This window comes from Ceratotherium simum, chromosome 9 (genome assembly GCF_057802395.1).
Source record: "Ceratotherium simum simum isolate JZ-2026a chromosome 9, ASM5780239v1, whole genome shotgun sequence".
Taxonomy (NCBI): Eukaryota; Metazoa; Chordata; class Mammalia; order Perissodactyla; family Rhinocerotidae; genus Ceratotherium; species Ceratotherium simum.
In genome coordinates this window covers 64,352,394-64,373,374 of record NC_141908.1, presented here as the reverse complement: position 1 = coordinate 64,373,374, position 20,981 = coordinate 64,352,394, and the positions used below count along the sequence as shown (strand labels likewise).

At 40.9% G+C, this 20,981-nt stretch overlaps 1 protein-coding gene across 2 annotated transcripts in view; it reads right to left on the bottom strand.

Moving 5' to 3' along the window:
• The window catches only part of ITGAV (integrin subunit alpha V), a 94,090-nt gene extending 88,582 nt beyond the window's left edge, over nucleotides 1–5,508 (bottom strand). The window contains exon 1 of one of the 2 annotated variants that reach the window (XM_014784671.2): nucleotides 5,039–5,508. In XM_014784671.2, the coding sequence (XP_014640157.1) occupies nucleotides 5,039–5,220 (182 nt within the window). In that variant the 5' untranslated portion in view covers nucleotides 5,221–5,508. The remainder of the gene's footprint in view (nucleotides 1–5,038) is intronic. The other variant, XM_004426711.3, reaches the window with a different exon arrangement.
• Nucleotides 5,509–20,981: the final 15,473 nt, after the last annotated feature.

Below are 20,981 nucleotides of genomic sequence, written 5' to 3'. Positions count from 1 at the left end.
GATGCAGCACTTTCTACCCACAGAGTACTCTAAGGGCCCTAGCTTCAGGGAATGTGACCTCGACTACCAAGGAGAGGTGACCAGCCAAACAATAAGCACATTTTTTAAACCCTCCAAATGAACTAAGTTATTTGGCTGCTTTCAGCACTGCCTTCTCCAAGATAAAGCATCTCTAATATATTTGGCTGACTCTGGGTTGACCAGTGAGCCTTCACCAAAAGGAATTTCTGAAAAATTATCCTATACTGTACCTATATAGAAAAAAATGTGTATAAAATAGTGCTGAATGTTATTTCAGGGCTATAATTCCAGTCTTAGATTTACTTTTCATTAAAACAAAAAATGCTAGAATCAACATTTATATGATGTAAAACAGCTGCTGTAACTACGAATTCTATACATTTTCCTTTCTCTTCTATAATGTCCTATAAACTTTGGGCCTTCATCAGGAGTATTCAACCTAGGATTTGCTTTCTAAATAATAAGGCTATAGTCTATGCATGTATACTATTTATGACAAGAAATAAGAACCAACATAGCCAGAGACACACTAAGTTCATGAAAATGAGCTGGCATCATTTTGTAAAGGGTTGTGAAGACAGTTACAATGGTGAGGGGAGAAACAGGCCATGAATTTTTAAAAGTATATGCAGACTGGGACAGACTGAAAGGGGCCCTCATCGAAGTTAAGTAGTTTGGACTTGCTCTCTGGCCATGGAAGCATTGTTGAAGAAATGTTAGCAGCAGAATACCTGGATCAAAAAGCTACTTCAGAAAGATAAAACTATTAGAAACGTGTAAGATGTTTCGCAGGTCTAAGAGCCAAATGATAAGAAAAGGATGAGGACCTGAGTACCATAGACCACACTTGTGATGACTGGACTGAAATAAGAAGGTCAAAGTAGAAGTGGAAAGCAGAGATAGATGCAAGAAACATTAAGAAGGATGACTTTCTAGGACCTTCTGCCTGGTGACTAATCACTGACTAATATTAGGAGAGCGCAGTAGGAGAGACAAAGAAAAACAGAAAATGAGAGGGAGGAATATGAAACTATTTCCAGGGCGACAGAGAAAATGATGGCACTATTAATAGAAACAGGTGCAACAGACATCACTTGGTACAAGAGTTCATTTTTAGTCAAACTGAGGTAAGATGGGCTAGTCGAGGAGAAATGATCCACAGGCTGTTGGAATATGGAGTGAGAGCTCTGCTTTTAGATCTAACATGCACACGGCAGCAGTTTTATTTTAAAAGTTCTCCAGATGTTGCAAACAGGAAGTTAGGATTGAGAACCACTGAATGTTCTGCAGGACCTTCTGCGAGCAGGGCACACTCACTGACACCTGGTCTTTGGGGGCACAGGAGCACTTGAAATAACTGTAAATAAAGCTCCATTAGTGTTTAATATGGAAAAAGGCAAGAATTCCAATCCACTGTTGCTCATTATAGCATTATTTAAAAATAAATATATATGTGAAATGAGAACTGTATAATATAGCATATTTGAAGAACAAATAAGTACATTGTTCAATTATTTTGTTATTAAAAATTTAAAATTTGGGGCCAGCCCCATGGCATAGTGGTTAAGTTCAGCGTGCTCTGCTTTGGCAGCCTGGGTTTGGCGGTTCAGATCCTGGGCACAGACATACACCACCCATCAAGTCATGCTGTGGCAGCAATACACATACAAAACAGAGGAAGACTGGCACAGATGTTAGCTCAGAGCTAATCTCCCTCAAGTAAAAAAAGAGGATTGGCAACAGATGTTAGCTCAGGGCAAATCTTCCTCAGGAAAAAAAAAAATTAAAATTTGAATATAAAAATTAAATGGAATTTGAATTTCATACCCTCTGTCTTGTGAGCCCGCCTCGCCCCCTACCCCCCACCAACCCACTCAAACAACTAAAGACGACCCACTCCTCTGGCCTCAGTTTCCTCATCGGTAAAAATGTGTTTCTCTGCTTCACTACCTCCCCTGGTGGTTTGTGCTGTCGAGTGAAATGAGACATCCTGAGTAAAAGTGCTTTGTAAATTACAAAATAGGTTAATTAATCTAAGATATCATTATTACAATTAAACCTAGGGTGCAATTTTTAATTTGTCCAATTATTCTCCACCAGAAAAACATGACTTGACTTCTTGGCCTGTATACAATCTTTAAATTTTATGTAATTTAAATTTTTTGGCAATATAGTCACCATAAATTAACACATACAGGAAAAAATAGATAGAATGCTAATTTTTTATTTTTCGTGATTTTTAAATCACTATTTTTGTGACTTTTCACTTCAAACCTAAAACTCATTTCTGGAGAGATTTTCTTGAGTATTTTATCTTTCCTTCTCTTAATAAACACTGATTCATTAGTTTTCACAACAATATGGGAATAATTCAATAACAATTTTCTATAATAAGAAAAATGAGACGTAAAACAATTCCATAGCTTGCCGGAGGTATCTAGACACCTACAGAAACCAGAACAGCCAGAGACCTTGTTAACTTTGCTTCCTCATTAATCCAGGCACTCTTCCTTCAGAAGAAAGGAATCTTTAATTAGTAAACACTTTTACATAATGTGAATTTTTTTCCTTTAGAAGTTTATGATCACACCAAATAACAACAACAATAAACGCAACTGGTAATATTGCAAACGGCACTCCCATGTACCTTGCATTTCACTGCTTGTTAAATTTAAAAGTACCTTTTTACAAAATTAAGAATAATTTTGCATTAATCTTTGTTAAATCTGAAAAATTCAGTAAGCAGAAACCCTTGTTTATAAATATTTTGTTTTAAAAAAAATCTCAGGGCTGGCTCCGTGGCTTAGCGGTTAAGTGTGCGCGCTCTGATGCTGGCGGCCCGGGTTCGGATCCCGGGAGCGCCCCGAGGCACCACTTCTCCGTCCAACGTGAGGCCGAGTCCCACGTACAGCAACTAGAAGGATGTGAACCTATGACATACAACTATCTACTGGGGCTTTGGGGGGAAAAAACTGAATAAATAAAATCTTTAAAAAAAAAAATAAATAAATAAAAAAAAATAAAAATAAAAAAAATCTCAAAGTTGATTTCTATTTTTTAAGTTAGGCTAGACCTAGAGGTCACTAGTCTACCAACAACAAAGTCACTGATGAAGATTTCAAAATATTATATGAAACCAAGCCAAGTTCAATTTTACCTTAGCACTGAAGGCGCCTCATGGGAGGTCATGTAAACCTGTGAGGTCATAGTATATTCAACAACTACAGTGACTACTCAAGAAGGATGAGCCATCCAGCCTTGTAACCAAAAACAGTAAATATCTCATGCCAACAGTTCAATATCACTGCATTTTCCATGGTAAAAACACTTAAAAGTTTATCATCTGGTTCTATATCTTTACACTGCTGAACTCAGAGGGTCGCCACAGAACCAAAAGCAACATTTGCAAAACACTCCATCAACTCTGAAGTATCTAAGTGCTAACTCTCGGTACTTTTAAGTACTAACTCTTCACAAAAGACAACATATATTTTCAAAATTATTAGATTTTCTGTACAAATTAAGTCTAAGAGGGCACCCTTGGGAGCAACTAACATCCTCTGTACCATAAAGGCATACACTTAAAAATATCTGGAAACAAAAATTTTTTAAATAACAGATAAGGCTGACAAACGATTAAATCAAATGAGAAGGTAGTAAATGTTGCTAAAGTTAATGATTATTTTTATTGTTTTGGAAAATCTGTACTCAGGTCTCACAGAAAGCACTGAACCTGGAAACAACAAAAGTGAATTGACTACACAAAACTGTCTAGTTTCCACTCCTAACTGCTTCCAACCTACTTACTGCTACACAGGTTGTCACCAAAACGAATGATATTCAGCAACATTCAGAAAGAAGATAGGAATAAACCCTGCTGAATGTTCTAACAGTCATGGAAAAATATTTAGATCATCCTCAAATTAGGCATGGATGAATTGGAAAAATGGTCCTATCTAAATACCGACCATCAAAATTATCCTGTCTCCCCCCAAAAAACAAAACCTCAAAATATAGAGAAAATTTAGAAACAAAAATATGTTGTTACAATTTCTAAGAGCTCAGAAAGAAGCCTAAGAACAGTTCTCCTTGAAAACAAGATTTAAACATCAGAAGACAGCCAGTGAACACATTAAATCAGTATTTCTAACGCTAACTTGGGGGTGGGGTGGTGCGAATGATGTCAGCGTTCAGTAAAGTCAGAGACAATTTTTAATCCAACAATGACAATAACTCTGTTACAAACCCTAACGGTCTTTGCAACTCGAAACGTTGGCAATTTGAAAACATAACTGAATTCTTAAACACTGCAGTATTCAAATGACCTGTAGTGAATGAAAACTCAGCAAACATCCCTGTTCTTTCTGAACAATGACCTAAATAATGAATCACTATAAAAAGAACAGATGACACATTCAATTCATCTGTTCACCCTCAAATGTTCAGAGGTCTGGCAGTCCCAGAGATAAGACACAATGAATCTAGTACGACAGTATGGTCATTTTAGTCATCAGAATGTCTGGAAAAAGAGTAAAAGAGGAGAAACAATCACACAGAGAGGCGGAAAGAGTGGGGGAGGGCTTGTTTAGGGAGAGCGAAAAGGACGGGTGTCTAAGTCTGTGAAGCAGAAAGACGACCGGGAAGGCTCACTGGTGCGGGAGAAAAAGAAGTTCGGAGATGAAATTGACCAAGTCCCGGACACTGGAAGAGGCGGCGCGGAGTCCCGCCCGACCAGCCTTTGTTGATTTCCCACTTGCCCCCAATTTTAAGCACAGGTCTGTTTCAAAGCTCTCCCTCGGAAGAGAGGAGGCGGGGGAACTGGGTGGTGGGTGCCGCGGGGGTTCATCTCCCCCAAATCTCATCCGCCCAGAATCTAAACCACCCTGTGGGGGGTGAGGGGGACGGACAGACAGACGCCCGGATCTCTCCCAGAGATCTTTCCCAGTGGGGAAACGCAGGGTGGGTGCGCGTGGGGGGGGGGAGGGGGCCGAGTCCCCTCCCAAGTGCGGCCACTTACGAAGACGCGCTGGGCACGAAGAAATCCACCGCGAAGCCGAAGTAACTGCCCTCGGGGCCGGAGTACTCGGCAGGACTGTCCACGTCTAGGTTGAAGGCGCCGCAAAGAGGCAGCAGGAATCCGAGGAGAGGGAGCAGGAGGCGTTGGGGACGAAAGCGCAGCCGCCGCGGCAGCGAGGCCATCGCCGAAGTGCGCGCGGGGCGCGGAGCCCGGAGGCGCGGCCACCCACCCCGGAGCGCACGGAGCCCTCGGCCCGCCGCCGGAGCGCGCCGAGACTTGCCGGCCGCTCGCTCCCGGCGGGTCCGGGACAGCGCCGGAGGCAGGAGGGCTGAGTCTCGGAGCGGCGCCTGGGGAGTGGGGCGCAGGGCGCGCGGGGCGGGGACAGCAGCGCGGGCGGCCCCTCGCCTCCCTCCCGCTCGGCCGCTCAGCGCAGCGTCTCGGGCTTGGGATTGCCGGGGTGAGCGCCGCACCCCCGGCCCGAGAGCTGCCCCGGGCAGGGGGAGGAGGCAGAGCAGGGGGAGGAGCCGGCCCGGGAGGCTGGGCCGCCGCGCAGGAGGAAGTGGAGGAGCAGAGGCGTCCTCCGACTGGGAGAGCCGAGCGCACTTCCGTGCGCGCTGTTACCTCCCGTCCCGAGAGCCGGGCGCCGGGGCCGAGGCCCCAGACCGTCAGAGCCCCGGGCGGCGGCCTCGCCCCCAGCCCCCGGGGGATGGGCGGAGGGTGGGAGCACGGTCGAGCGTCCCAACCCGCCCTCGGCCACCCGAGCGCCAAGGGCACCCCACGTTCCCCGGTCCCGCTCGGCACTCCCGTGCGACATTTGTTTGAAAATGAGGAAAGCTTTATTCGCTTCTCGCGTTTCTGCTGCTTAAAAGCCTGGCAGGGTCTCGCAACGAAACTATAATTAATGGTCGTTTTCCTCCCCACTCTATCCCACACGCAAACGCTGAACTTAATTATAAACTTCCAGAATGCTAGCACACCCTCTCCCAGGCGAGTTGTGTTCAAGACGATCTTCAGGTCTACGAAAGAATTAGCAAGGCAAAGAATCAGCTGTAATCGTTCCCAATCAAGACAGACTAGTCGAAACCTTGTTCTTGATTTACCAGCTGAAGTTGTATGATTTCGGATAACTAGACTTAGGACATTTGGGTAGAGACATAATTTTGGAGTTGGAAGAAGGAATATGCACCATGGAAATAAGGCTCCTTGCTGTTGGAGGCTGCACCACGCCCAGGCCCCTGACGGCACACTGAGAGACTTCCTTGAGGGCAGGAACCTTGACCTTTTTCTTTATATTCCCAAATCCTAGCACCTTGCCGGGCAGATAACAAGCAATCAATGAAATGTTGAGTGAATGAATGGAGATGAAATGAGTAAGCTTTGCCCAGAGAAGTGACTTTCCCATATTGCGTATCACAGGCTAAAGAATTTGGTGAACAAGACTGAAAGTATAAATGCATTGTGTGGACCTTAAAAACGTACAAGTACTAGAAGAGTAATTTCAAATTGTTTTCCCGAAGTAGCTATTAAAACTCAATCACTATGCATATTAACCTAAAGCTCTTAATTAATCCTGTGAAGGGATATGTATATAAATTGAAATGAAACATCTAATTTGAATTTATAGTACTTAATTGCGTTATATATTTTGATTTTTAAATTTGGCTAAAAGATATGCAGCAAAACCTTGGGCATGTTTTACAAGCCATGGTCCAGCACTTGCCTAAAGGAAATTACTGTGTGAGACAGGCAAGCCTACACAAATACCTACACATAAATACAAACATTGCTTTCTCCTCACAGTCGTCCCTGGTACACCCAAGAGGCCGGTATGTACCCATAAACCCAAAGGGTCTTTTACGCCTTAAAAGCCTGAGAACCACTCCGTTTGGAAATCCATCCAGCTAGGGAGGGCAAAAGAGTGTGGGGGTTTAAACTCCGGCTGGGTCCAGTAAGCCTTTCCATTCCCCAGCTTCTGACCCAGGACAGAGGATCAACAGACCAGAGCAGGGGAGGAAAGAAAGAAGAGAAGTCCAAGGAAAGGAAGAAGCCAAAGCAATGGCAACACCCGTGTGTCCACCAAAACCTGAGTGAACTCAGGACCACATTTCTGTTAGGAGACAGTGAACCAGACTAACCCAGTGCCTTAAGGCACCCTGGGTTACACATGACTACCCTTTGTAATAGTGTAGTCATGCTTGAGCAGTCATCTGCCTAGAGCCTTGCAAACTGAGGGAGTTTATTACAGTACAAATCAATTCAGCCAGTGCTTATCCAGACTCCACAATGTGCTGGGTACTCTGTGCATGGGAAAGGGAAAAGCATATTTCCTTCTACGGAAGAAAAGCTATGCCCCTCTCCCAGTCCTATGGCTCAACTGTTTAAACTATATTCGAACAATTTTCCAACTTAAAAGAGCTGCATAATATATCTACATTAAGTATAATCACTTTCCTACAGAGAAAATAAAATATTAGATAGTAGAAAGAATTCTGACTTTGAATTTTACCCTCTACCCCTCTGTCCTTTAGCAAAAATCTTGATTCCATTGGTTTCTGTAAATTCAAATGCTGGAGTTCAATTCCTCGCTTCGCCAAGTGCTAGTTAGTTGTGTGACTCTGGGCAAATCACTCCAACCATTCTGTGCCTCAGTTTTCTTATCTATAAAATGGAAATGATGATAACACTTACCCTGTAGAATTGAACAGTGCTTGTTGCTGTTAATACTTCTACTATCCATTTAGTACAGCAGTCACAGGAAATTTGTAGGACTATTATTACACTCTCTTAGTTCTCCCGGTACCTATCCAACGGTGCCTTCCATAACCATCATCAAAACAGAGGTCCGCTTGGCTTTGTCTTTGCACAAAAAGAATCTCAGTCCTGTTACCCCAGAATAATTTAAGGGGAATTTCAGATTTTTTTCTCTCAAAGAACATCAAGAGGGATTCAGTTCATAATCCACGGAAACCCTTCTGAAATCCCCTTCTTCTACTCTCCATTTCGTCAGAGCCTTTAATCCCCTAAATCCAACCCTACGGTGTTTCTTGCTGTTGCTTTTTTGTCTGACTCCCTCCTGCCTCTCCTCTCTCAGCTAGTTATTAAGGAGATGGACTTGGCCTCTCGGGCTTCGTCCCCACTCCCACCCCCAGTGCTGCCTTTTCCTATCTGGTCTGTATTACAAAAGATCTCAGCCAGCGCTGGTTGCTCATTGGGTGGGTAGAAGAGAAGAGAAGGGAGGCGGGAGACTTGCCTCCTTTCTGGGCTTTGCTTCCTAAACTACCCCTTCAGTGTTAGGCTTGTCCAGGTCTCCGGCCTTGATTCACTGCATTCCTTGCTCTACATGTCCCCAGCGTGGTCTTATTCATCGTCATGCTCTCACCACTCCCCACCTCACAGAGTAGCTGTAGGCATATGAAATTAATTACTTACCCTTTCCCCAGAGCGCCATCTTTGGTCACAGGGCTCTATCTTCCTAGAAAACATTAGCGCTGCCCCCTTAACCACTTCCCCCAGCCTTCATCCTTCTGCCATATGCAAACCTACACAATGTCCTCTATCTGGCTGTTTCCTACTCTTCTTTCAAGATGTGTGTCAGGCATCATCATGTCCTTCAGGAAGCCTTCTAGCAGGAACCACGCCTTATTGTCTTTGTATCCTCTGAGCTCAACACTGAGCTTCACGATGGAATTAGTTTTACTGTCCAGAGACTTAATAATAACTAACATTTTTATTAAGCTTACTTATTATGTGCTGGGCACTGTCCTAAGCATTTTGGTATATATTAAGTCATTTATTAGTCATAAAACCCTATCAGGTAGGCTCTATTAGTAGCCCCATTTTAAAGGCAAAGAAACTGATTCTCTACAAGATTGAATAATTTTTCTAAGGTCACAAAGGTAGCATGGCAGAGGCAGATTTTGAACTTGTGATGGTCCAAATCCAAGCTCACGATCGTTAGTATGAGGTTGCCTTTTACAGTACAAAAATACAAGAATAAACAAAGATAAAAGGGATGTAATATATTCAAAGTGATTGGAAAATTTACTTAACAGATTATCTTTACCCTTAATTAATCTGAATTTTTTACAGCATGTTTGCCAATAAAATATTTTAATCAAACTTTATTATTGATCGTATTTATCAAATTAGTTCCACTAGTTTGGCAAGGCTTGTCAAAGAAGAAGTTATAAAAGGGTAATTGAACAAAGCTTTCAGTAAAGACTAAAAATGGTCCTTATCTATTAAAGTTTTACTATGAAGAAAATAGTTGTAAGTGAATATTTTGTGGGGTTAATATGAAAGAGCAGAGACAATTTTGTATGTCTAGTCCCTCTGCTAATCTCTTCTCATCTCCTGACCTCCATATCCTTGTGGGTAAGGAAGGGAGCTGGTGATGATCTCCAAGGTCTTCTCCATCGCTGAGAGCCTGGGGCCTCGGTGACCTTTGTAGAGTAACTAGGGTGGTTGTTGACAGCCCCCTCCCCAAAACAAAGTCATCTGGTCCCATTCAAATATCCTTCCCTCACATTAGGCAGAATAACATGAACTGGCTCACATCCATGAATATTGGGAATGAGAAAGGGAAATGTTTCAGGGCTGGCGTGGTGGTGTGGTGGTTAAGTTTGCATGCTCTGCTTCAGAGGCCTGGGTTCAGAGGTTCGGTTCCCAGGTGCAGACTTACACCACTCGTCAGCAGCCATGCTGTGGTGGCAACCCACACACAAAATAGAGGAAGATTGGCACAGATGTTAGCTCAGGGCCGATTTTCCTCACCAAACAAAAAAAGAAAAAGGGAATTGTTTCTCATTCTCAGCAATATATTTTCATAACAGTAGGAAGTCAATCATTTGTTGCCTTTAGATCAGACACTCCTTCCATATACTGGGAAAACTTAGTTACAAATTTAAGAAGTTTCAGATAAACGTTGGGGAAAATGTGGAAATATCTTAGTTCCTTTGTTTAAAGAACAAAATATAGATAACTAATCTTTTGAAGTTTCAAAAACAAAAATGCAACTCTTTTCTCCTGTCTTGTTTTTGTTTTTAAATGGGTTTAACTTAAATGGACTATTGCTTAATAGAAATATTTGCTATCCAGGAAGCTTCTTTTGATTTTTCCCCTCAGGACTGAGTATGTTGACAAGCCAAATAAAATAAGTACTGTCTTTTATCTCTAGCTTGATTAATAGATAACATTTCACTATCTGAACATCTCCTTTTTCTCCGACATGCTTTCAGTTTACTCATTTCGCTTAAAAAATCTTGTTTTAAATTTTTCATCTTTTTTTTTTTTTTGCTGAGGAAGATTCACCCAGAACTAACATCCATGCCAGTCTTCCTCTATGTTTTAGTATGTGGGCTGCCAGCACAGCATGGCTGCTAAGAGAACAATGTAGGTCCGCACTCGGGAACCAAACCCAGGCCGCCAAAGCGGAGTGTGCTGAACTTAACCATTAGGCAACCAAGGCTGGCCCTCATCTTTTCTTTTTAATACCATGTGCCTTAAAGGTCAAACTGAATAGACCATATTGATTACTGTTGTATAAAAATCCTAAGAATGTAACATATAGGAATGCCACAATTGAAAATTAACAATGACGTCACTACATAACCTCAAGTGTGAAGAGAAAGTGAGCGGATTAAGAAACTACATATAGGGGCCCGCCCCGTGGCTTAGCGGTTAAGTGCGTATGCTCTGCTACTGGCCCCGGTTTGGATCCTGGGCGCGCACCAACGCACCGCTTCTCTGGCCATGCTGAGGCTGCGTCCCACATACAGCAACTAGAAGGATGTGCAACTATGATGTACAACTATCTACTGGGGCTTTGGGGGGAAAAGAAAAGGGGGAGGATTGGCAATAGATGTTAGCTCAGAGCCGGTCTTCCTCAGCAAAAAGAGGAGGATTAGCACGGATGTTAGCTCAGGGCTGATCTTCCCCACACACACACACACACACACACAAAAACTACATATAAAACATATTGTTTCTCTTGGGGTCAAACTTATATTTTAAATATCCAGCCATATTTCCTCCTGGAGACGTACATTTATTGAGCACTTCCCTTGTGGTCCTTTGTAAAACAATCTTTCAGGGTTTGAATAACCTATGCTAGAAGATATCCTAGAAATCTGAGATTCAAAGCACCAAAATAGAAATCACAACACAAGGTAACTTTCAGACCTGTGACTAGAAGCACACGCACTTGGCATTCCATGCCTGAAGGGAGCAGAGCATCTTGTGGGGAAGCTTCGGTAGGTGAGCACTTGTGCAGGTCTTCCCGAGGCTCACGAATATGCCACACGCACCACTTCCTCTGTGCCTGTGTTCCTGAGGGTCTTCTTTCTTCCACCTGGAATAGCATTCTTTCCCCTGCTCGCCCATCCCAATTCCACTCAAACTTCAGTGTTCACTCAAGACTCATCCTCTCCAGGGAGCTTTACATGGCCTCATTTTTCCCTTCCCTTTATTTATTTATTTATTTGTGTGTGAGGAAGATCAGCCCTGAGCTAACATCCGTGCTAATCCTCCTCTTTTTATGCTGAGGAAGACTGGCTCTGAGCTAACATCTATTGCCAATCCTCCTCCTTTTTTTTTCCCCAAAGCCCCAGTAGATAGTTGTATGTCGTAGTTGCACATCCTTCTAGTTGCTGTATGTGGGACGCGGCCTCAGCATGGCCAGAGAAGCAGTGCGTCGGTGCGCACCCGGGATCCGAACCAGGGCCGCCAGCAGCGGAGAGCGCGCACTTAACCGCTAAGCCACGGGGCCAGCCCTCCCTTCTCTTTAAAACGGCTTGTATTTCCAGGTCTAATCCACTCACAACTTAGCGTTTAATTATCCTTGTATTTATTTCCTGGTGTTTTTGACAATAATTGAATATAATTCTATTTAATATCAATTCTTGATGCTTTCAGGCATCTTAGTATTTTTTTTCCTAGTGAAATTATCAGTTTCTTAAAAATAGGAGCTATGTTTTCTTAATTTATATATTCTCCCATAACATTCAATATAGTGCTGAATGTATACTTCAAAAAATCACAAGTTGTTGATAAACTGTCTGTAAATTCTATGAGAAAAGCAAACATGTTGATCTTTTTCCCTCTCCAGCTTTATTGAGGTATAATTGACAAATAAAATTCTAACGAACATGTTGATCTTATCCATCATTATGTGTACAGTGTTCAGCACTGTTCTTATTGAATAGCAAGAAACCAAGAAGTATTTGTTGAAGGATAAATGAATGAATGTATGAATAAAAAAGTAATTGTCACCTTTATAAATTAACATGAAAGTAATAACTCAATAAATATTCTTTTTTTTAAAAGTTTTTTTTTGAGGAAGATTGGCCCTGAGCTAACATCTGTTGCCAATCTTCCTCCTTTTTTTTTGCTTTTCTCCCCAAAGCCTGAGTAGATAATTGTATGTCATAGTTGTGCATCCTTCTAGTTGCTTCATGTGGGACGCCACCTCAGCATGGCTTGATGAGCGGTGTGTAGGTCTGCACCCAGGATCCGAATCAGTGAACCCCAGGCTGCTGAAACAGAGAGCACGGCCCCTCAATAAATATTCTTGAATAAAGAATGAACAAATACATACTTTTGAAGAAGTAGAAAAGCCCAAGAATATCTAGTAGATTCATTGTATAACTAGCAAAGAAATAAGATTAAACACCTAACTTCATCTAGAATAGTGTTTCTAAGCTTTTGTAGCTGTTTTTCATTCCTTGTTGCAACTTAGGATTAGGGTTTGGGGTTTATGAAGGAGATAAAAATGAATCATAAATAGCAAGAAATGGCCTGTGCACTCCTGGAGTGCTCTGCCTCTCATTGTGAAATGCCACTGTGCTCTCAAGATAGGCATTCTTGAGCCAGCCCTGATGGCCTAGTGGTTAAAGTTTGGCACTCTCTGCTTTGGCGGCCCGGGTTCAATTCCTGGTTGCAGAACCACACTGCTTGTCTGTCAGTAGCCCTGCTGTGGCAGTGGCTCACATAGAAGAACTAGAAGGACTTACAACTAGAATATACAGTTATGTACTGGGGCATTGGGGAGGAAAAAAAAAGAGGAAGATTGGCAACAGATGTTAGCTCAGCGCCAATCTTTCCCAGCAAAAAAAAAAAAAAATAGATGGGGCCAGCCTGGTGGCATACTGGTTAAGTTTGTGCCCTCTGCTTCAGCAGCCCAGGTTCTGGGGTTTGGATCCCAGGTGCGGACATACACATGACTTGTCAAGCCATGCTATGGCGGCATCCCACATACAAAATAGAGGAAGATTGGCACATATGTTAGCTCAGGGACAATCTTCCTCACCAAAAAAAAAAAAAGATACGCCTTCTTTATTTCAAGGATATGCCTGGTGGTGGATTTCGGAATTTCCCTTCAAATGATCAACATATTGTAAAAATGTAAAAGGAAAATCATGTCTACTAGTCCATTTAAACTAATTAAAGATTACAGCATCCTCTTGCATTATAACTACTTAAGGGGATTTAATCCGTTTTAAAGGCTTGAAGTGTTGATGTGTGCTCTGATGTGCCCTAAGAAATGGATCACATTTCTCAGAACAGCACTTATTCCACAAGAAAATCCATGTTTGGAAGAGGGTAACGTTCTCCAAGCTATTCTTCTATCACTGAAAAGTCAAGTGAAAGGCTTAGCTATAGAAAGCAAAGTATTTGTGGTATATTCATAATTAGCAAATACATTTTAAAACATAATGCATAAAAAAGTCTCTATGTTTTATTTATGTCATGACTCATAAAAGGATTCATGTGGTATAATTTAAAATGTTTCTGGCACTTCATAGATGATTGCTAATACTTTCTTCCCACTAATCATTTTGTATAAATGTAGCCTTGCTGGTACTGGAGATTAGAAACCAAAACTTCTAACTCTTTTTCCCTTCAGGTTTATGATAAATGTAAACACTCATAACCAGAAGATCTTTAAAAACTATAGTCTACAAAGTTACGCTTATATTTATTTTTTCCTTGGAAAAAATGGCAAGAAAATGTCTCATTAATGACAAAAACATACCGTTTATATATTACATGTGTGTATAGTTCCTGAAATTCTTTTCCTTAGATATATGCTTTAATCCTACTATTGTTTAGTAATATGTTATCTAAATGATTATTGAAATATTTTCTTTGGTAAGTAAAAAGAATCTATATGTCTCAAAAAGACATAGCTAAACATATGTCTACAAAACACAATTTTGCAGGAGAAATTTTAATATCAAGAATGTTAAGACAGTGATCCTATAATAGCATTATATACCAGGGAATATTATTCAAGTTACGTAACTTCGTACACATTACGTTAGTATGCACTTTTTCAGACACTATTAAATATAGAGCTATGAAAATCTGATTTTTAACATCAATAAAATAAATTTATTCACATGACTATTGAACTATTTTTCTTTCCACTTACAGAAACACTTAATTGGTCTTATTAAAGAATATGTTGATAATTCATTTATTCACCAAATATTTGTTATTAAGTCCCCCCATATCCCCAACACTTTAATTGGAGCTTGAATTACCAAAAAAGTCAGACATGACCCCTGCAGAAACCTACAGTTTAATTAGACAAGTACTTAAGTAACTAATATTAGCTAACATTTATTAAGGGATGTATTTTACTATGTGCCAAGTGCTCTATTAGAATGCTTTATATGGATTATGCATCTTCATAACAATACAGTTACTGCATGTGGATAATTTTACCCCATTTTACAGAGGAGAAGGATAAGCGTGGTGACGTTAAAACATGCTCCCTTCAATAGGTGGAGCCTAATTCCCCACCTCTTGAGTGTGGGCGGGATTTAGTGAATTGCTTTGAATGCACAGAATAGAAGCAGTGACTGTGCAACTTTGTTGACTAGGTCATAAAGGCACTGTGGCCTCCCTCCCTGCCTCCTGCTCTCTCTCTCTCTCTTTCTCTCAGTGGGGAAGCCAGACACTGTGTGGGGAGAACACACGCGCTGCCCTATGGAGAGGCCCACATGTGAGGACCCGAGGCCTCCTCCCAGCAGACACATGGGTGAGTCATCTTGAAGCAGGGTCCTTCTCCCCACTCAGGCCTTCAGATGGTAGCAACCCTGGCCAACATCCAGCCTCAAGAGAGACCCTGAGCCAGAAACCACTCATCTAAGCTGCTCTTTCATTACTGACCCACAGAAACTGCGAGCTGTAAATATTTGTGGCTTCAAGCCAACACATTCTGGGGATAATTTGTTATTCAGCAAGAGGTAACTAATACAATGTGTTTAGAGAAGTTGTGTAATTTGCTAAGGTCACAGAGCTAAGAAGTGTTAGAGCTGTTCCAGCCAGTCTATCCTAGCTAAAGTGACTGTATAATTTATTGTCCAGCTGGGACACTTTAGAGAGTAATAGGGATCCTGATGATAATTATATTGGTACAACAGCTATATACTGGGACTTTCTAGGGCAAACTGGGACATATGATCACTCTAATTACAGCCTATGCTCTTTACTGCTACACAACTCTGTCTCCTGTATAAATAAGTGTATATAATGTGACCAGTCCAACAATGGAAGAATAGCACAGGGAATTGATAATCCACCTGCTCTGACAGAGACTACCAGCTACCTACCCAATATTCATTGTCCCCTTCTTGTTTGGTAATAAAACCCCCATATTGTGTGGTGGCAATAATGTGTCTAGCTGGAAAAAAAAAAACAAAAACAAAAAACCCTGTTTCCCAGCTCCCTTATAGATCTCCAGAAGATGTCAGTAGAAGTTGTCAGGTGAAGCTACTAGGAAAGCTCTTAGAAGAGGGCTAGCTTAACTATCAGGAGCACTTTTCCTCTGCAGTTTCTTTACAGCTGATGCCTGGGACATGGATGTAGTGGTTGGAGCTGCAGCAGCCTGATTGCAAACATGAGGAGACATACTTGGTAATAGAGGTCATGATGTAAAAATTACAGAGCAGAAAGTCTGGGTTTCTTATAACCACGAATGCATCATTCCTGCCTTGGACAGTAAACCTGCAGACTATATTATATGAGAGAAAAATATACCTCTATCTTTGTTTAAGCAGATATTACTATGGTTTTTCAGTTATACCTTGACTAACCTAATCCTAACTGATATACTCACTTTAATTTCTCAAACAATATATTTAAATTTTGAGTACCAAACATTTGTATTCTTATTTTATTTTGATAGAAATTGTTCTAGATATGTCGACCACTCTTCCTACCTTTTTAAGTAGCTAAAACAGAAGCATTGTCTGACGGTTTTCTTGACGATACAAGGTTATTATTATTTACAGAAAGCAGAGTCAGTTTAGTTTTTAGTGGCTAGTAGAGTTTCATATGCTCTATGGAAGCTCATTCAATTGTTGGTATTAATAAAACAGGTATGAATTAAGTTCTTGTGAGCAATACTCTTTTAGAGGGGCTGGTGCCTTCACCAATTTTGTTCCTTTTAAATGATTCATTTGGGAGTTTTTCTAAACTCTCCACTCTTACTTCCTCTAAAAACTTGAAGACTAATTAAGGATTTCCACCTTTCAGTCACTATGGAAATGTGCCAGGGGATTTTCATGAAATGTTAAATATTTGGATTTAATAGGAAATGATTACACTCTCTGAGGAGGTAGACACAGAGCCCTTAATCACATAATTACATTAGGTTTAGCTCATAGAAACATAAAAGAATTAAATAAAAGTTTGGCACCTGTTCAGCATTTTTGTGAAGCATAAAGGTATTTCTACAGTTAGTTTTTTTTTTCTTTTGAGTTTTGAAAAAACAATTACTATTGTAGAGATGGTTATTTAGTGCTACTTTTGTAGGCATAAATGAGACTTTAAGAAAGTGAGTTAACTTCTATTCTAACCATTTCAGGTTAGTTGTTCTATCTCAATTTAGAATATCTTTATCATTAACAAGATTTTTAAACAGTTACTACAATAAAATGCTCCCTGTGGAGAACAAATCTTCTCATACATCTAAAAAGCCTGGGATAAATACATGGAAGAAAACTTCAAAAACAACCGAACAATTATGTCTGATCCAAAACGCAATAGTGAATGACATTCACTAAAAAGAACTTAACCTAAGGCTGGATGATCATTGGCTATACATGTAACAGGTCAGTGTTCTCTGATAGAACTTTCTGCAATGATGGCAATATTCTGTATCTATCCTGTCTCAAACACTTACATTAGCCACATATGGCTATTGAGCACTTGAAATGTGGCTAGTATGACTGAGAAATTAAATTTCAAATTTTATTTAATATTAATAGCCACATGTGGCTAGTGACTCCCAAATTGGAGAGTATAGTTATAGAATAGTACAGTATTCATACGGAGGTGAAAAGATTAGATTTGAAGGGATTCTAAGGTCTCTTCCAACTTTATATCACCGTAGCTGCAAACAATGAGTGGTTAAATTCTATTTCTTCTCCATTTTCTTCTCCACTCTGGACCAAATTTTCCTTGTTTCTCATCTCTGGAATTCATTCATTCATTCATTTCGTCGTCACAGAACTACAGTGTGCCAAGTGTAGTGGAAAAAAACAGAATCTGTGCTGGCATTAACATTTCTAACCTTCTTGATTTCCCATCTTACTGCCTTCAGTAGCCCTTTCTTTCTGGGACCCCTCTCTCGTCTTGAAATGTGATGGCCAGGTAGCAGGCTGTGAAGGCCAGACCAAAACGCAGGCACTTCTAGATTCATGGAGAGATCTCCGCCCGGATGGAGCAAAGCCACAGGAACTGATGAGGTCGCGCAGGAGCAACGAGGGTTCTGAATCAGAGTCAAGTTGATTGTAAAGAATGTGCTATTCCTTGCACATCTGAGGTGTGCATCTGGTGGGCTGTAAATAATTCTCACTATTGCCAGCATCCTTCCCAGTGTCTCCCAAGAGTCTGAAAGTGGCTTCAGCCTGTGTGGAGGTAGGTCTCAGTCTCGCTTGTACCTCACTTCTGCATCTGGTCTGTTCTCTCAACCCTGCACGTACCCTATCTCAACCCAAAGATGGAACACGGTCCCTTTTACATTGATTCCACCAAGCGACCTAAATGCAAGGTGGTTACATGTAGCGGAATTCCGTAGAAGTTTGAGGGTAATGGCGGAGGGGGCTATGTCGCAGGTGAATATTAGATAGCCCTGTTCTTAAAGCCCTCAGCATTCCTACTGTGGAAACTTCTCCCCGCCTGTGTCTCCTCCTCAGAGTCCCGACCTCCCATCATGTTGTCTGTACTGCCTGCACCAGACCCTCTTTTGTCTCTTCTCCTCATTCTCAGGCCCCCATTTCTTCCCTCTGGGCCAAGGCCATGTCTAAATCTCTCTCGTTTTTTTATTCTGAACAATTCAGGCTTCTCTTTGTTTTGCCCTATATTTTCAGACCATGTTGGGGACTTATATTGTCAGACTCAAAATTTCACATAAAAAACTAAGTAAAAAAATCTTCTTACCCTAAAAAGGATTCTGGTTCCAGATTTTGAAATAAAATTTTCTCTTTTTCATGTAACTATATATGCTATATAACTATATATTACTATAAAGTGGTTTCAGAGAAGACTTGCCCTGGTCATAGAATCAGGTGTTGTGGGGACTAGAAGGCAAGGCTCTTGAAGAGCATTTCTGTTTCCGTTATATTACAGCCATAAACAATATGGGTTAAATAAGATTTTGTAAACAGGTCTGAGACTCTCACAACCACTTACAATATTGTCTCCCATGAGCACTAGAAAATGGCAGGACAAACATTTGGAAAATAAATCATATGAAAATGAAAACTGTATGGATTAAAAAAGTGATTGAAAATAGCTTGACATATATATATAGAGAGAGAGAGAAAAAGAGATTATCTTGTGCTACTTCACATGGGAACATTAATTAAGAATTCAGCCGTACTGTGAGGATCCAATGTTACATAGAGGAAATGGAACTTCAAAAAATTTAAAAAAGGGTATCTTTTTTTCTTGGAGTTGAGTTAGAGAAGCAAGTAGATAATAATTATTTTGACAAAATTATGCCATGTCACCTACAACACGTTTCAATGATGCCAGAAGATAGATCCATCTATGTTTTCATTGAATCAAAACCTTTACTGACTCCATACTACATGTAAGATTCCAAGGCATGCTGGTAGATCCTACAGGGCTTTTAAGAATGAAATGTTTGTGTGGACTCTTTCAATTGCAAGTGACAATAGCCCAGCTCACATTAGCTGAAGCAAAAAGAGAATGGATCGGTTCATATAACCAGGAAACTCAGGGTTGGTTCAGACACAACGCAATTCCCAGGGAACGTAGCCTTTCCCCGCCACCCCACCCTTCCTCTTTTTGCCCTCTTCCTTTGCCAGCTCTGCTTCCTTCTTTGTTTTAGTCCTAGCCTCTCCTAGTTGACCAGGGAAGATAGTTACCTGCAATCTTAGGCCATGTGTCATAGGTTGGCAATCCCATCCTAACTTAAACAGCTGCCTTCTTCCCAAATCAGTATATCAGCTCTAGGCAAAGATTCTTCTTCTTTTTTTTTTTTTGTGAGGAAGATCAGCCCTGAGCTAACATCCATGCTAATCCTCCTCTTTTTGCTGAGGAAGACCGGCTCTGAGCTAACATCTATTGCCAATCCTCCTCCTTTTTTTTCCCCCCCAAAGCCCCAGTAGATAGTTGTATGTCATAACTGCACATCCTTCTAGTTGCTGTATGTGGGACGTGGCCTCAGCATGGCCAGAGAAGCGGTGCGTCATGCGCGCCCGGGATCTGAACCCAGGCCGCCAGTAGCGGAGCATGCGCACTTAACCGCTAAGCCACAGGACCGGTCCTAGGCAATGATTCTTACTTGCTCTGTTTATAATAATTGCTCAACCAATCACTGTGTTCAGAGGAGTGAGAGATTATGATTGGCCGTGTCTGGGTCAGGTGATCGCTCCCGCAGCGAGGACGTGGCACAGCACTGTAATCGATACAATGTTATTAAGCACTCAGGATGAAGGGAGGGTGGTTCTGCAAAGAAAGGAGTGCAGCCAGGCATACAAATACAATACATGTCCACTGTGGATTCATAAGTAACGTGTCTTGTCCTCAAGGAGTTTTTTCCCATATAAATCTTAGTACTTATGCAGGGGGGAAAATATGCCCACAGGTGCCCCAAATTTATAATTTCAGTATTAACCAGTTATCTCAATTACAAAACATTTAAATATTCTCTCAGTCCTTACTGTTATGTAAACCTGGTTTCGTTAGTTTTAAACTACGTGTAAAAATTATTTGATCATTGGCATAATATGTTTGTGGTCAAAAGGCAATGTTGGCTTAAAACTTTTTCTCTGTAAGATAAATGATAAATTTATCTTTACATATTGTGAAAATGATGTCAATCTAACAAGCCGTTTCCTCAGTTAACCCTAGTTTTGTGGCTGTGATGGTCTGAAAATGGTTTCTTGGCCTCATAACACTTTGGTTGCTACTATATTTAGTGACAATTTATTTTAGCCTTGACAGAAAAGCTTCTCGTTATTTTTATGGGAATTTTATTGGCTAGAAAGCATAATTTGTGTTGTTTTCTACTCATGCTGTCTTGGTATACAGAAAGACAGTATTTTTACTTAATGTGTCTCACATTCAATAATGTGAAATACAAGCTTTTGTTGGGTTAAGCCACTGAGATTTGTGAGTTAACTTGATACTGTAATTATACCCTAGCCAATCCCGACAAATACAGATGTGTTAAGTTGCAAGTAATCATGATTTATAAACAAAAAGATTCTCACCATAATTATGCAAATATTATATATTTTCCCTTAGTACAATATGTGTAATTTATATTCTAGGCAAAAACTTGCATATATTTGTGTGATTTCCTTAAGAGTGACAGTTAATTCCATCTTTTCCCCAAGAGAAAAGAGGAAAAAAAAATCATAATTTGGTGTCAGAGAGTCTTCTGCCCCTAAAAGCCAGGAAG